The following is a 15,316-nucleotide window of genomic DNA, read 5'->3' as shown; positions in this document are numbered from 1 at the left end:
TTGTGTTACTAATTACATTTTTTGAGTAAAAACTTCTCTCCTCCACAAACATAATAACCACACCAGACTAGAAAACATAACAATAAAATGTCTCACATGTAAAGCAAATTGTCACAATAGGTGACTTGAAGTTATGCATTATTAACTAGTAAAAACCTGAAAGTGTACAGATGTTCAGTGGAAGTACCTGTTCTACACAAAGAGGCCAACGTGGGGCAAAGGGACTGCTACTTGCTGTTGTAACTTTGTGACCTCTCATCAGTCTTTAAGACCCTAAACGACAGAGAGGAGTGGCCACGTTTTATTGTGGCTTCATGAGCAAGAGAGGCAGAGCTGCCTTCGCCTGATGGATGGTGTCCAACTGGGAAAGTGAGGATGAGATAAAGAGGCCATATCCCGCCATAAAGACTTTGCTGCTCGCGGTCTTCACATAAGCACCACATGCAGCTTTGTGTATGCGTCTCTCTGAATAACAGTGAGGCTCTGTTATCAGGGTGATTCATACATGCAAGGCGGATTGCAACACCTTTATAAAAAGTGTGCGTTAGCACAGACTATCGGGAGAAATCACGTCAGACAATGGCTGAAAGAGCAGAATGATGAGATGTCAATCAACTGCACACTCAGTCTGAATCACGCCGCTGAAACTCGCTCTGAGGTGGGAAAGCAAGTTTCAGCTGGTGAGTGCAGTGTCAGCATAAATGGTCCATTTGCTGCGTCAGGAAAGAGATAACTGGAGGGGGGGCCACTGTATAAACACGAGACCCGTCAACAATGTGCTTCTGACAGTGATTCATTATAAGTCAGACTGGAAAATCAGCACGTTCCCAAAAGAAAACATCTGTTAGGACACAAGTCAGTGTCCTCTGTCAAAGATGTAAATAAGTGATGGAGTAAATTCTGTCTTGAACAGATTGTTTTCGACACAACCATGGTTGCATGAGGGGATGTGTCACATGTGCTACATTGCATGTGAGCTTACACCATTGTGATCTTCCATCAATTCATCCATCTTCTGTATTGATTTATCCAATTCAGGGTTACGGTGGCTGGAGCTGATCTTAGCTGACTATGGTTAAGGGCAGGGTAAACTCGAGACGGGCCACCAGTGCATCACAGGGTAAATCCAGATAGACAAACAATTACACAGTCAAATCTACAACTACAGGTAATTTAGAGTCACCTACAAATAACACATGTTTTTTGGACTATAGGATAAAACCAGACTAGATTGAGAAAATTCAGACACATACTGGGAAAACATGCAAACTCCAAAACGAATGTTCCCAACAGGAATCAATGCAGAGAGGTTCTCTGTTATTTGAAAGCATGATACCACAATGTGGCTCCATTGTGACTTTCTACATAAAATATCTGCACCAACCAGCGCAATGTAAAGAGTGTGATCTATTTAAGCCTGATTGGATGACCGTGACTAGCCTCTATGATGTCAATAAGAAATTATAAGTCTAATGTTACAACTACAGTACTTTTCTTTTTTACTCAGTGCCAGAGTTGATTTAGCTGTATAAACGTTCATAGTTTGTTTTTAATTGCAAAGCTAACAATTGTGACCCAAGAAAAATGTTGACCCAGAGTAAAAGCAAAATTAGATGGGCTTATTTGGATGAAAACAGCACGCTATGTTCAAATATTATGCTTTTACGAGACACAACACCCAGAGAGATACAAGACCTTGACTGATGCAGAGTGAAAACAGTAATTCATAAAGACCAGGAAACACATTCCTTTGTATTTGGAGATATAATGATATTTTAGTAGTAGTGAGTGCAACCCATGATTCTGCCTGAACAGCAGAGAACAATGATGCCCCATTCCTGCTCTATATCATAAAAGTCTTACTTTCAAATTTAAGTGTGGAAGTCTAAGTATTCTGATATCGTTTTGATGTGTTTGTCAAAAACACATTTGATAGTGGATTCAAGCTTTCTTTTATATTCATCAGATCCACGCGAGAAGTTTTTTTTCTAACTTTTGAGGAGCATGATTGATACAACCACAAGTATCAGAAGTCTTGGGGTTATCTGTTTCCTGGGCCTTCGATTTTTGTTTTTCTTGCTGATCTTTCACATACCTGAATCCTTCTTGCTCCCTTTCCCTCCATCTCTGTTCTTCTTCAAAACCGCCTTGAACATGGTGAGATTCCTGGAATCCTCTCTGTAGAGCCCCTGGGGGGAAAATAAAATAAAAACAGTCACTCGCAGCTTCAAATAGATAAATAAAACATATCCATTGTCACTTTAGATAAAATATGGAAATCAACCAGCAGTGCTGAATGTTATACATTTCTATTCATGGAACAGAACAAACACTGTTCACCTCTATTCATCTGCAAAAATAAAGAAAAGCATTCATGAACCAGATAGTCTAGCGTTGTTGTTTTTTCATCCAAATCAATCGGAACAAGATAAAATGTGTCCCTGAAAACTTCGCGCAGCAATGGCAAAACAGTGTATATCCGCATTTCATACTGTTTAGCTGGCACCCGCCTGGGAGTTTTCCCACAGCACTCCGAATCCTGCAGGTCATCAGTGGAGGGGTGCATGGAAAGAATGCTCTAATATTTAAACAGAAAAGAACAAGCGCTGCTATCTTGTTATGCAGGAAAACAGTCAGTCGAATGCCCTGAATTCCAGATGTAATTGATTCTACAGTATGCGGCTGAACTTGTGCGTTTAGAATTGATATATGTGGTTGTTTTAGTGCTAGTATGCATTTCAAATCTTTTCCATTGAACAGGAAGGGATGAACTCAAAGTCTAGCCTTAATGTACATGTTTACTTTGGAATTATTTATAGTGTTATGCTCCTGGACAACAGTAAAAAACATTCAACTCAGTTCATTGTGTGGGATTTCTGGATTCAACACACATTACAAGGTTCTACAGTGTCCTATAATAATAGCAACAGAGTAATCTTCCCAACAAAAAGAAAAGATTGGTTCCACCCAAATAAGGGTATGCCATCTGCAAACAAAACACAAATACTCTCAGCCCCAGAAGCAAGGCTTTAAATATCTCAATCTTCATACTGCTGCTGTGACACACTACAGGTCTACCCCTTTTCATCTGAGATGGTGCCGGACAAAACACTGACAAGCAAAGCCTTCACCAAATTGGCTTTTGGGGGGGGTGCAAATTCTTTAAGAATCCATGTATGTTGTTTTAGCACAATCTTTTTTTATGAACCATCAATCCAAAAATGCAAACTAAAACAGAACCAGGAATGTAGTTGTAAGGTAGCATATGGATTGTTTTGCTAGGAAAAAACACTTGCACAAACCCACAATGGCCCACATAGCCAAACCTTTCCTCTACAACAAATACTACCCTTACTTCTTTATTTCGTACTTCTCTTGTTTTGGCTCATTTTGTATCAAAAACACGTCTGCATTTCCATCTACACTTGGACTACTTGGAAAAAAGGTTCACAACAGCAGAGCACCAACAGATTATTAACTAATGAACCACATGTGAAGATTATGTTTATCTCCCTGTGCACAGAATAGATCATTTAAGGGCAGTATAGTACATTGTCTATCGTCAGTTTAACTGCTGGCCACTGTGTGCTCATCTCCACAGTAACAATAAACACCACACAGGTTCACCCAAAGGAAATGAGAAACGCCCTCCTGAAACACCAAAAGCCAACACGACAAATTCCTTCCACCCCCACCACCCCCGTCACAGTCACCAGACACACACAAAAGCAGCACCCTCTATGAGAAGGAGACAGCAGCTCTTCAGTCGTCACCTCCAGGTATGCCACTGTAAGCCGTTCCTGTCAGGAGTGGAGTTAAGATATAACAATGATAATAACATGCATGAAGAATGAACATCAAGTATTTCGGTTCCAGGAAGCCAGAACCTGGAATAAGTACCACTCATAATACGATGGTAAATAATCGCAGGCACAGCTGAATAGACAAACCCACACTGGAATGTAATAGCCATGAGTACACACTGACCAAAATATTATTGGGCCAATTCCATAAATTCCAGACAAAGGTGCAACATTTTTTTTTTTCAGAAGTAAAAAGAGTATTATCAAGTCGAGAAAGCAGTATGGTGGTCTTTTTGAGCTTCCATGTCCTAAAACCTTCTCATTAACTTGCAACCATCTGTTGCAGTCAAACATACACTGAGTCACAATTCCATCCGCCACCCTGAGCCTGGCTGGATTCCACATCCCACCAGCTACACTGCACTATGTTTTATTGTTGAGTGGAGTGAAACTGTGCAACAATGAGATGGAACACAAGCTGAAGTCATATTTAAACAGCACCATTTCCACCGCATAGTGGTCGACTAGCGCCTTGCATGGCAGCTCTGTCCCATTGGTGTGTGAATGTGTGCGTGAAAGGGTGAATGAGCTGATATGTAAAGCGCTTTGGGACTACCTCAGTGTGGTTAGAAGGCGCTATATAAATCTAGACCATTTACCATTTACCATAGTGTAAAAAAAGAAAATGGCACAAGCTTGGACAGCGACAAACACCTGCCAATGAGTTCATGCTGCATTACGTTTCCAGAAAATTTAGATTTGCACTGAGCTCATGTTTTGAAGCAAATTATATACTGGAACACTGAGGAAAAGTGAAGTAGATGCATTTATTTTTGTAATTTTGTTTCTGTTTTTGTACAGCGGGCTCATTAACATACCAATTGAATAATTTTCAGGAAGAAATGGTTTTCTGCTAAAACAATAAGAAATAGTAAAAATGCTACAAATAGTATGACAATTAAGGTTTTTGAAACAATATCATAAAAAAGGAATTTACGAGAATTAGTTTATTAAAAGGAAGAGTTACTTAACAAGTGTGATTTTTATTGAAATAAAGTACTTTATTTAGTTTTGAGGCTCCATATTGGAATACTTTGGATTAATTTCTTCTTATGCACAAAAATAACTTTTAATAAGTGACCATACTAAAAAAAAGTCTTGGTTGCAAACAACAAGCATCTTTACCAGGCGACAGCCTGACAACTTTGATTACTGTCGTCTATAACTTGCAGTCACATAATGTCACAAGAAACTACACAAAAATACATGGCAACTGAAAAGATGCAACTGTTAACACTTTCGCAGTGTGTGAGATGAGCCAGTCAGTCAGACGTTTACTTAATACGCTTTCTGCGTTCATGTGAACGTACGTCTAAAAGATTCATGAGGGCAATTTGTGCTGATGAGGGGATATACGGTGGCCTTTGTAAGAAAGTCTCCTCAGAGAAGAGTTGGGGACTGTATGGTATGCAGAATGTTGAGAATGAAGATTCCTCAAGACCCCATGGTCGGGTCTATCCCAAAGCATTTAAGCTGTGTTTGGGTATTAGCATTACCCCTCAGAAGGGGCCTCTCAATATTACAACGGAGCGGTGAAAGTCCCACAAAGGCTCATGGTTATTTGAAGACACATGCTGACAAGTCACACAAAACAGACTCTCGATATTCACATTTGCGCAGAGAAAGTTTGGAGTATTATGCTCAAGGTAGTGCCTCTTTGTGCAATGGAAATGAGCAATCGCTTCCTCGTCTGAAGTGTTCATGAATCAAAATAGCACAGTAACTTGAAGGGATTGCCACCAAAAGCATAATAACGCTTCCCCACTGCTGCCCTGTTCGAGCAGACTAGTCACACTTAAATCTTCATGTGCGTGGTCTTGAACAAAACTGTGGGTTAACAAAGAAAAGGACTTCTATCTGCGGTTCAAATTCAGTTTCTTTCAGAAAGAAGAAATTGGAGCTCAGGGTGGTTAAAACGTGCCTCAGGTTATCAACCTGTTTGTTTTCCAGGTCATGCCTGATGTGATGGAGTTCAAATCTATACCACTCGAGGAGAAGAAAAAATCCCCACCTGCACAATGCCGATGTGACATGTGGGTAATGGGACCATCTCGCTCGACAACAGTCATCTGAGAACACAGCTGTATATAGAGTGAAATAGGATTGTTTGTCACAATTGCCTCTAGTGGGGAAGCATTTCAAATGTATTGGAGGTTTGCAGGTTTGGGCCTGCTTTGTCCTCTATTAGGCAGCAGATATGACGGGGGGGCAAGTTAAAGCTCAGATCGGCTTTACCACTCCTGCAGCAGATAAAAAGCTATTTTCCACCCCATGCTTCCATCTCTTTTCCGTTTAAATGCTCCGCCAGCTCTCTGCATCCACCGATTCTACACGATCACTCTCACATTTCAGCATGGATGTCATGGCAACATGGAAATTCTCACCATGAGTTGACCTTCGAGCTGGTTTATTAAACACTCCACAGAAAAGAACCGGTGATACCAACATTTTCACGTGTGCTCCATAATTATCTGTTCTTTTGTTGTCCATTCACTGAGTGCAGGAAACAGGCCAAGCCTCGCCTGCAATTTCAAGTACTCCATAAACAATGGCAAGTTAGGAACAAACCTTTGAAGAAGGAAGTGTGGGGCGTAGGTATACTGGACAGTACAATCTGAGTGCCAGCCGCTGTAAACAAAAGGCTGTTATTCACACTTATATGAATGGGAGGGAAACAGCATAAGGACAGATATTTTTATGTAACTTGTCTACCGGTTTGACTCAAGTATTTCCTGCTTTCCAGCCTTTGAGGAGCTGACCTTCATACTGCAATGACCAAAGAAGGGAAAACCTAAAGTTAGAAGCAGATCAAACACACAGGCCTACTGTCCACTGGCTTTTTTTCTCTTAATAGCTTTATTTGCTCTGATTTGTCTCACACATAGTTTAGTGAATAAATACCTCATGTACCAAAACCAGCTTTCAGTCTTCGAGGTCGACATAGTAATACTCTTTTGCAAAAGTATGTAAATAAGATGATAATATTAACTTATCATACTTCTTAAACCAGTGTTGAACGATGTAGCACAAGCCAGTGATTGGATATGGGTTTGTATCATCACCTTGAAAATATTACTTCACAATTGGCCACACTACATGTGGTGGTAGACAAAAATCACACATGGATATGTGCTTCCGCCAAAGACTAAGACTAAAGACTAACTTTCATTCGCTAAGCAAATATTTCAATCATCAGAAGCATTGACCATTAACAACGCTCACTTTAACCATTAAAACTCTAAAAGACACTTCACTGAAGTGACAATGAAGCTGTGCTGTTCTTCAAGAAGCACATATTCATTTTACAGAACATGAAGATGTAAAACATCTAAACATGTAAATGCACCTGACAAAAACTACTACAGAAGCAAGAAAACTTTTAAGAAATCACTTGAAAGAATCAATCTATTGGAAAGCTCTTCTAAAATGGTGTCAAGTCATTTAAGAGCACCAATGTAGGCACATAAAACAACCATTATATTTTTGTGCAAAGTCATGCTGCACCTCTTTAAAAAGTCTATTTACCTACCCCTGTGTGATGTGAGAACCTAATTGTAAGCGTTGCATTATGGGTACAAAACGATAAAACTGTGGTTGATTTAGTGGAACTTGTGGTGTTATTCATAAACCCTGACGTGTTGTAAACGATGAGAAAACAGACTGTCGTTCTCTCATGATATGCTTCTGTGTTGATTCATTTTAAGCTGGTGGAAATCCTTTGGTTTCATCAAAGACTAGGGAAAATTCAAAGTTCTTGCCCCAGGCAATGCATGCTCGCTTCTTTTTGAAGAAGATGAGCCACATGGTTTAGTGCAAAATTAAAAGGAATAACTCGTCTCATCCCCCGTTTAGAATGGCGTGAGACAATAAAAAGACCTTTGTGTGAGTCTTAAACTTCTCAAGGTCACCATCGGTGAGTCTTGGGAACAAAATATAGAGAGGAAAGTAATTTCAGAGAAATCGATTTGCCCTCTGAGGGCACATTTCTTTCAAATACAGCTGATGAATGAACCATTCAGTTCAAGTGTTCAGCACTGTCTAAGACTCCTACAATTTCTTTCACAAGTGTTTTTGGTATCTTCCAACTCTTGGTATCGGGACAGATATTTCAAAGTGCATATTGATAGTGCATGGACTGGCCTGCCATGTTTGTTGTAGGGTTAGTATCAGTTTCCTCATACAGCATTTTTACAGAAATGTTCCCATTAAGCCAGAATTTGCAACTTCCCATGTCACATTATAATGGTCAACCAGTTGGCCTTGCTCAGTATTGTGCTATGTAAATTCAAATAAAGTTTAATAATATATCATTTATTTGTACACGCTTTCTATCACAGTTGTTATGCCGACTTCAGTGGCACACCGTCACTAAAGAACAGGGATGTTTGTTCATCATTACACCCCGAAGCCATCCAGTAAAAAGCTGTTTCAGCAGTAGCAGAAAGTGAACCAGTATCATTTCATCCCAACAGTGTTGCTCGAGAAGTGTCAAGGCATGTTTGGAAGTGCAATCGCTGCTCTAAGTTTACAATCAGACCTCAGGCTCGAGAAGCTGTCCACACCTGGATCTACAATGTTGAGGGGGAAAAAAGACAACAAATGGGCTTATTTATTACCGACTCTGACTCAGATAAATAGGTCACTCTTTAACAAGAACAGCGTGATAAGTTGACATGTGGACTTGATTTTCCCTCCTCACATGCAACCTTTCCCATTTGGACAGATTGGCAAAAGATATTTTCATTCATACGCACCAACTCACAGCAGCAGCCTCAACTTTACGCCAAGTCACATCAATCATCTCGTCACAGTTGCGGTCATCAACTATGGTTATCGCTGCTGATTAAACTTTATCACACAATTACTAATTTTCTGCAGCAATCAAGTATTAATGAACATCGAGGGTAAAGATAAATAGGGCTGGACTCTTGCTACTTGCACTCAGTTGGACGTTTACCTCCCAGGAAGGCTGGTATTTGAATAAAGATAAAACATTAACCAGCAGCATTTAAAGTTCACAGGAAGTTTCTGCAACACCTGGAGAGCTGCTTACTCATATAAAGGTTTATGGGTCAGAGGGCCACATAAACACACGACAATATGAAAACGAGAAAGCACTAACTTTTTACAAACCTACATTACAGGCAATTATTTTCGCTGAATAGAAGTGAACTATGACAGCAACTGATGCAAAAGCAAAGCAAACTGAAAAAACTCATTTGTATTCAAACCTCATAAAGAGGAGCACAACCACGCAAGGAGCAAACACAAACAACCATACCAATACAGGATTCTTATGAGACCAGATGCTGATTATTATTCCAAGCGTAATGGCTACAACATGTTCAAGTGAGAAGATTTGACAAATCAGGTTTTGGAAAATATTAAATTGAACAATTTACTCTTTTCAAACAAGATTTGTTTCTCCATTTTCTTCATGTTACAATACATAAAACAAATCCGAAGACAGGCTGGGCATCTTCATGTTTAGTTCAATTGTCTGTATAAACCCTCTTACTTTAGAACAGCTTAGTAAATCCACAACAAGCTATTATGTCCAGTTTTCATTGCAATGTTTAAGTAAAAGAAGGCGCATTTTCATAGCAATTTGGCTTCGTTTCCACAGCAACAACATCCTGAAAATGGGACCGTTTGAAAGTGAAACTTTTTTAAAACGCTACACTCTTCATCTTCATGTAAACAGAGAAAAATAAACTATACTAAAACATTCAGTACTGCACGGACACACAGCAACAGTTAATAGTTCTTCTGTACATGCTTGAGTTTTATCGACAATAGTACTGGAGAACTTGATTTAGTGCTTTGTGCTGCAGAGTCCTTTGAATAACAGCACTTCAGCAACAAAGTGTACATTTACTACACAATCATCTCAATCACATGTGGCGACGCATGTTTAACAACCACTGGATACTTAGTGAGACAATACAATGAAGACAGACAGTTTGAAGAAGCTTGAATATTTACATTGTGCTGTTACCGCCATGCCTAACTGGTTGTACTACAAAGGAAAAAACACAGCATCAAATAGTAGCCTGGCATTAAACTACAGCGTTTAACGTTTCTCACGTTTCTGTGCAATCATTTTCAAAATGTTACCGTCTGAAATGTTACTTAAAATAAAATGTAGAGAAAATACCGTTTCCAGTCAAACTCATCAAGTAAACAGAGCCTCAAGCTGTCCAAAGTGTACCCTGCTGTCTCCTATAGTCAGACAAGATGGCTGGAAGTAATGTATTAGTATGTAACTATAAAAATACAACAGCAAATATTGCACAAGGCTGCCATCAAGATGTTACCATTTTTCATTCAGGGTAATGAATATCAATGGAAACTTTTGGCCCAAGAAAACTTATGAGATGTTTTGTGGGGGTTTTCTACAATCCTAAACAATCACCCACATCTCGTTTGAACACACGTCGGTAGTAAGGACAATTTGCACACCTGCAATGGAGATAAGGTTGACAGTTGTAGTCTTATCAAGCGAGCAATGTCAGCCAAACAAATCAATGGTATATATTCTGAGTACTTCTTCCTCCCCTTTGCAGATACCGATGCAACGCACGCTGCTTTTTTATAGTTTGATGCAAATATGACACTGCACCGTCTCTTTTCAGAGTCTGTGTCTGAGCGTTTCAAAAAGGCTTGACAAAAATGTAAATCAGTAACAGCTGTTTCCATGAAGCACATGATTGAGGTACGCACGTGGGAAGCTTGGGGAAAACAAACGCACAAACGATAGCTACATGTGTCGTGTACATGCTTGATCACCTGGACTTTCAACTCCTCCTACAGACAACACTGTAGTTCTCCCACTATCAATTAATCATCTGCATATAAATGAGCACAAACTCATTGATCTGAAAAAATAATAATAAATGAAATAACTCAAAGCACCTGGCTGTCATTTTGTGATGTTTTCAAATATAACCAGAAGGCAAACAGAGCAATTAAGAGAGAAGGCATGTAGTCTGATATGTGTGCTATCATTACACATTAAGAAATTGGAGCTAATGCAATTACACAATCCAACTTTCATTGCCAGAGGGCTTGTGTACGATCCGTCACCACAAAGCTGAGAAACCACCATGAATTATCTTCCTGACTGTGAATATACAGTTACTACAGAAGTTATGGACTTCATGACAAACTAGTTTTTGCAGGGTTTTAAGATCACTTTAGCTCCCTCATTGCAGCAGATTGTGTCCCTCGCAGCATGGCATGAAACACAAACACAACGCATAACAAACCTGCTTTGTTCAAGTTCCAGGGGCTCAGGGGGGTAACGGCTCCTGTTATTATGCTGTTATTTCACAACATGTCCCAAAACCACCTTAATGCCTCTTAGATGTAAAAGTGTCTTGGCAGTGTTACATAAAGCCCACTTACAAAACATATTATGCAAATCGCAGAGATATAGACTGCAAAGGAGATCGCTTACTTCCATGATCAGCAAACAGATAGCGGATCTGGCAGGCCCACACCAAAATCCAACCGTGATCACATCAGGAGGTTGAGAGACACCTGCCATGTGCTTCATCGAAGTAAACCAACATGGAAATGATGTTTTTGGACTGCATAAAACAGTAGGATTTAAGAAGGTGCACTACTACTGCCACATGGCCAGACTAATTGTCATGATTCTGCGCAGTAAGACTTAGTTTCACTTCAAGTACACCACCACATTCAGGACTCAATCACAGACATTCATGGTTAAGCAGTATGCCCACAGTGGGGGTCCAGAACCCGACTGGCTGCTGCAAATCTGGCCTTCCAATTGCGACTGCATGTTAATCCCATTTAATGAGACAGAATCATCCTCCCCATTATGAGCATCAACGCAGTATGCACTGTCTGTCAGGTCACTGGCTCCAGAAGCTTCCCCTCCTCAGTCATAACAATGTAACTCTGATGCCAGCATCTGTTCTTGGCCAACTGGCCGCAGACCATGGGAACTGGGCTCTTCATAGGGTGGGAAGCAGACTCTTGTGGCACTTTCAGCGACATGACTGCTCTGAAATTCAAACGTCTTTCTACAGACAATCGTGAGGGGCTCCAGTTTTGGCACAGAGCATTGCAAATCTACTCTAATGGCTCCATAATAGGCGTAAAATTGCCTGAAATTATATGTGAAAGTTAATACATGTGCATATCCCTGTTAACTAGCCGGTGGGATGACTGTGAGCAGCAAAGCATGTTCCACCTGTTGAGCTGGACATGGAAAGGCACAGCACTGTACATTGAGTTGAAATGCCCTTAAAACAAATGACTCAAGGAAATGGTACATTTTGTAGCAGGTTCTGGCATGGTAGAGCTTCGGGAGGTCACAGGGTTATGAAAATTTCACTGATCACTGATCTGACGACATGCTGAATTGATTACTCAGTGTGCCAACTGAAGATCAAAGTCTCATTTTGACATTTACAAGCAGAAGGTGAAAACAGAGCTTTGAATTTCACAGCCCCTGGCTGAGTTACAAAGGGGATCCTCCACAGCAAATATGCCGAAGGCAGCAGAAGTCCCATGCAGCAAGTGGTCCGTGGAACTTCAATGACTCAGTTTATGTGGGTGGACCAGATTACAGTCTTTCAACCTTGAGCCTGCCACCATATCAGGGTTGGGCCCTGCCTTATAAACCACCCAGTCAAATCACAAAATACAGGCTGAGCATCAGCATCAAACAAGACCACACAGTTATAAGAAATGAACTGTCTTGATAAAAATGTGTAACCCAATAAGCAGAAAATCTAAATAAACAGTTGAGACACAGTAATAAGTACCAAAGGCATGGTGAATATACCAGGTCACAGAAAACCTTTCTCAGCTGCTGTTGATGACACCTGCTGATCAGACAATCAATTACGTACATATTGCTCATCATACCATATGTATTGCTTTCAAATATCAACTCTGTTTCTTTCGGTTTTATTTTGGCAGGTATTGCTAAAACTCTTGTTTGTTATCGGTAGAAGTGGTATATATCATATTTTACGCAAAGGCGTTATATCAATATCATGCATATTAATAAATTCATCAAAAATTCAGATTTCTTTTCAGGCTAAACTATTGTCGCGCGCGCACACACACACACACACACACACACACACACACACACACACACACACACACACAAAACATTACAACTCAGCATCACAGTCAGCATAAACTAAAGTAAAACACCTGTGGTCAATAAAGTTGATTGGTTTTGGTTCGTGTTACTTTCTTCCATTGACGTGTGTTTTGTCAAGATGAGCAATAAAACAACCTCTAAAAACTTTATTTTCTCAGAACTATTCTTTCAGAATTTTGGAAATGTGCACTTTGTGTTGTTTACATGAACCTTAAGGCGTTTTTTACAGAAGTTTAATCTGAATGTACCTCTTAAGTGTGGAATGGTGCAACCAACCACTTCTTCAAACAATTCATTCATCAGTGACTGAGTAATTCTCTCCAAAAAATAGCAATCTAATTTTAAACAGCATACCCGTTAAGTGTTTATTGAAGATATGTTGAAACAGGTCAAAAATTAAGGATCATACGTATTTGATAAATTATTTAAAACAAAAGAGAACCGTAAATGCTGTGAATAACTCCACAGTTTCATCATCTGGCATGTTTGTCTCTAGACTTAGATATGTATGTACTCATTAAAAACAGGACAGATATGGTTAAAAAGAAGGATAATTATCTAAAAGTGTCAAGTATGAATGAAGCTGGCTGGGGGGGGGGGAGGGGGGGGGAGTAACGGCGTATTAATAAACCAGACATGCGTGATCGTTACTGAGGGGAAAGTTTGATGCAACTCAGCTCTAGATCGACCCGAAACACAATAAGAGTGAGAGAAAGTGGTCTTCCCTGGAGCTGTCAGTCCCGGTGGTTGGACCTGAGAGCTGCGTAATGGACATGTCCCGACATCACTCCCAACAAACTCCCACTCAAACTCTTCCAACAGGTCGCCAAACTTAACCGAAGCCGCCGGACGAGTTCTCCTCCACGAAACCAGCAGAAACACGCTCAAAGTCTTACCTGATAAATGTCATGGGTGTAAAAGTGGCGCGATCTCAAGAGAAAAGTCCTTCCAGTCTTTTACGCTTAACTCCACAAGGACTCGGTCCACAGTAATCCACCGCCAAGGTACGGCAGGCTGCGTGTGGGCTCCTCCTCTTCTTCCTCCTCCTGCCACCCCCTCCTGCATGAGGTCATCTGCAGGGAACAGACACCCTCCTCCTCCTCCTCCTCCTCCTCCTCTTCCTCTGTCCCAGGCTGTTGCATGCCTCATGGACATGCAAACTGCGCAGAAGAAATCAGAGAAGAGGAGCAAAGTATATAAAATACTAAATGCATTAGTCAGAAAACCTGTAAAAACAAAACAAAACCAAAAAAAAAGAATCCATCATCTAAGACTCCACTGTTATAAAACACTAATAATTACACTGCTGTGGAAAAGTCCTGTAACAATTATGTTAGTGTGACAGGATTAATTTGATCAATATGAGAGTAAGATTTCCATATTCCTTCCCATTGAAGCTTCAGTTGTGTAGTGTTTAGAAGCACTGGCTTGAATCTTGGTGATGTTTTAAGTTGACTCATAGTTGTGAGTGTGTGTCCCTTGTTGTTGTCTTGTGATGGACTAGTGTCCAGAATGGCGGACCATATTGTAACTGATTATTACATCTGCCACAAGGGCTTATGTGAATGAGGGCAGCCTATTTAATAAATAAGACACATTGCATGTCTCCGGTTTTAATCAATGTTCATGTTTTTGACATTTCTACCACTGTTACAATAAGTTGGGATAATTTAAACATTTAAATGAACTATCATTGGCTCATGGGCCACAAAGGGTTGAGACGGGGTCTGCAGTCAGTTGTCCGTATGTTCTGTAAAAACCAACATAACATAACATAACATAACATAACATAACATAACATAACATAACATACTGTGAAAATATTTCGTAATAGTAACATGTTGGGAAATATATTCATCTTTACTGACAATAATGAGTATATGAATATAATTATGTAATTGTTCAAGTGTGTGTGTCTGTGTGTATATATATTTAATTCAAGGCAGTTTTATGTGCACAGTGCTGATGTTCGTGCACATTTTTTTTCTTCTTATTCCTAACATAAATGTTTCAATTAGTATGATTAGTATGCTGATGTGTTCATGTCTTCTGAAATTCTCTTCAGTTTACTACTGTTAGTTTGGTTGTAAACATAGAGAACCTTCTCTTAATGAAGTTACCAAATACAGCCAAGAGAAAGTCCACGAGCATTCAATTGGCCATGAATTAAATATAATTAAGTCTTGTCATAATAAATTTAATCTGTCACGATCATTTTCTCAGATTTTATCTTAATTAATACCAGACAACACAGTTCTTCCAAAAAGTGTGAGTCACTTCAAAGGGAAGATTAACTGTCTGTTGC

General features: G+C 39.9%; 1 protein-coding gene across 1 annotated transcript in view; it reads right to left on the bottom strand.

Moving 5' to 3' along the window:
* Positions 1-14,015, bottom strand: part of tanc1b (tetratricopeptide repeat, ankyrin repeat and coiled-coil containing 1b) — a 97,339-nt gene extending 83,324 nt beyond the window's left edge. Inside the window, exons 1-2 of the mRNA XM_080497952.1 lie at positions 13,908-14,015; positions 2,096-2,189 (exon numbers count right to left, since the gene is read on the bottom strand). Of these exons, the coding sequence (XP_080354078.1) occupies positions 2,096-2,156 (61 nt within the window). The 5' untranslated portion in view covers positions 2,157-2,189; positions 13,908-14,015. The remainder of the gene's footprint in view (positions 1-2,095; positions 2,190-13,907) is intronic.
* Positions 14,016-15,316: the final 1,301 nt, after the last annotated feature.

This window comes from Blennius ocellaris, assembly GCF_963422515.1.
Source record: "Blennius ocellaris genome assembly, chromosome: 6".
NCBI lineage: Eukaryota > Metazoa > Chordata > Actinopteri > Blenniiformes > Blenniidae > Blennius > Blennius ocellaris.
This window is presented reverse-complemented; position numbering and strand designations above follow the sequence as displayed.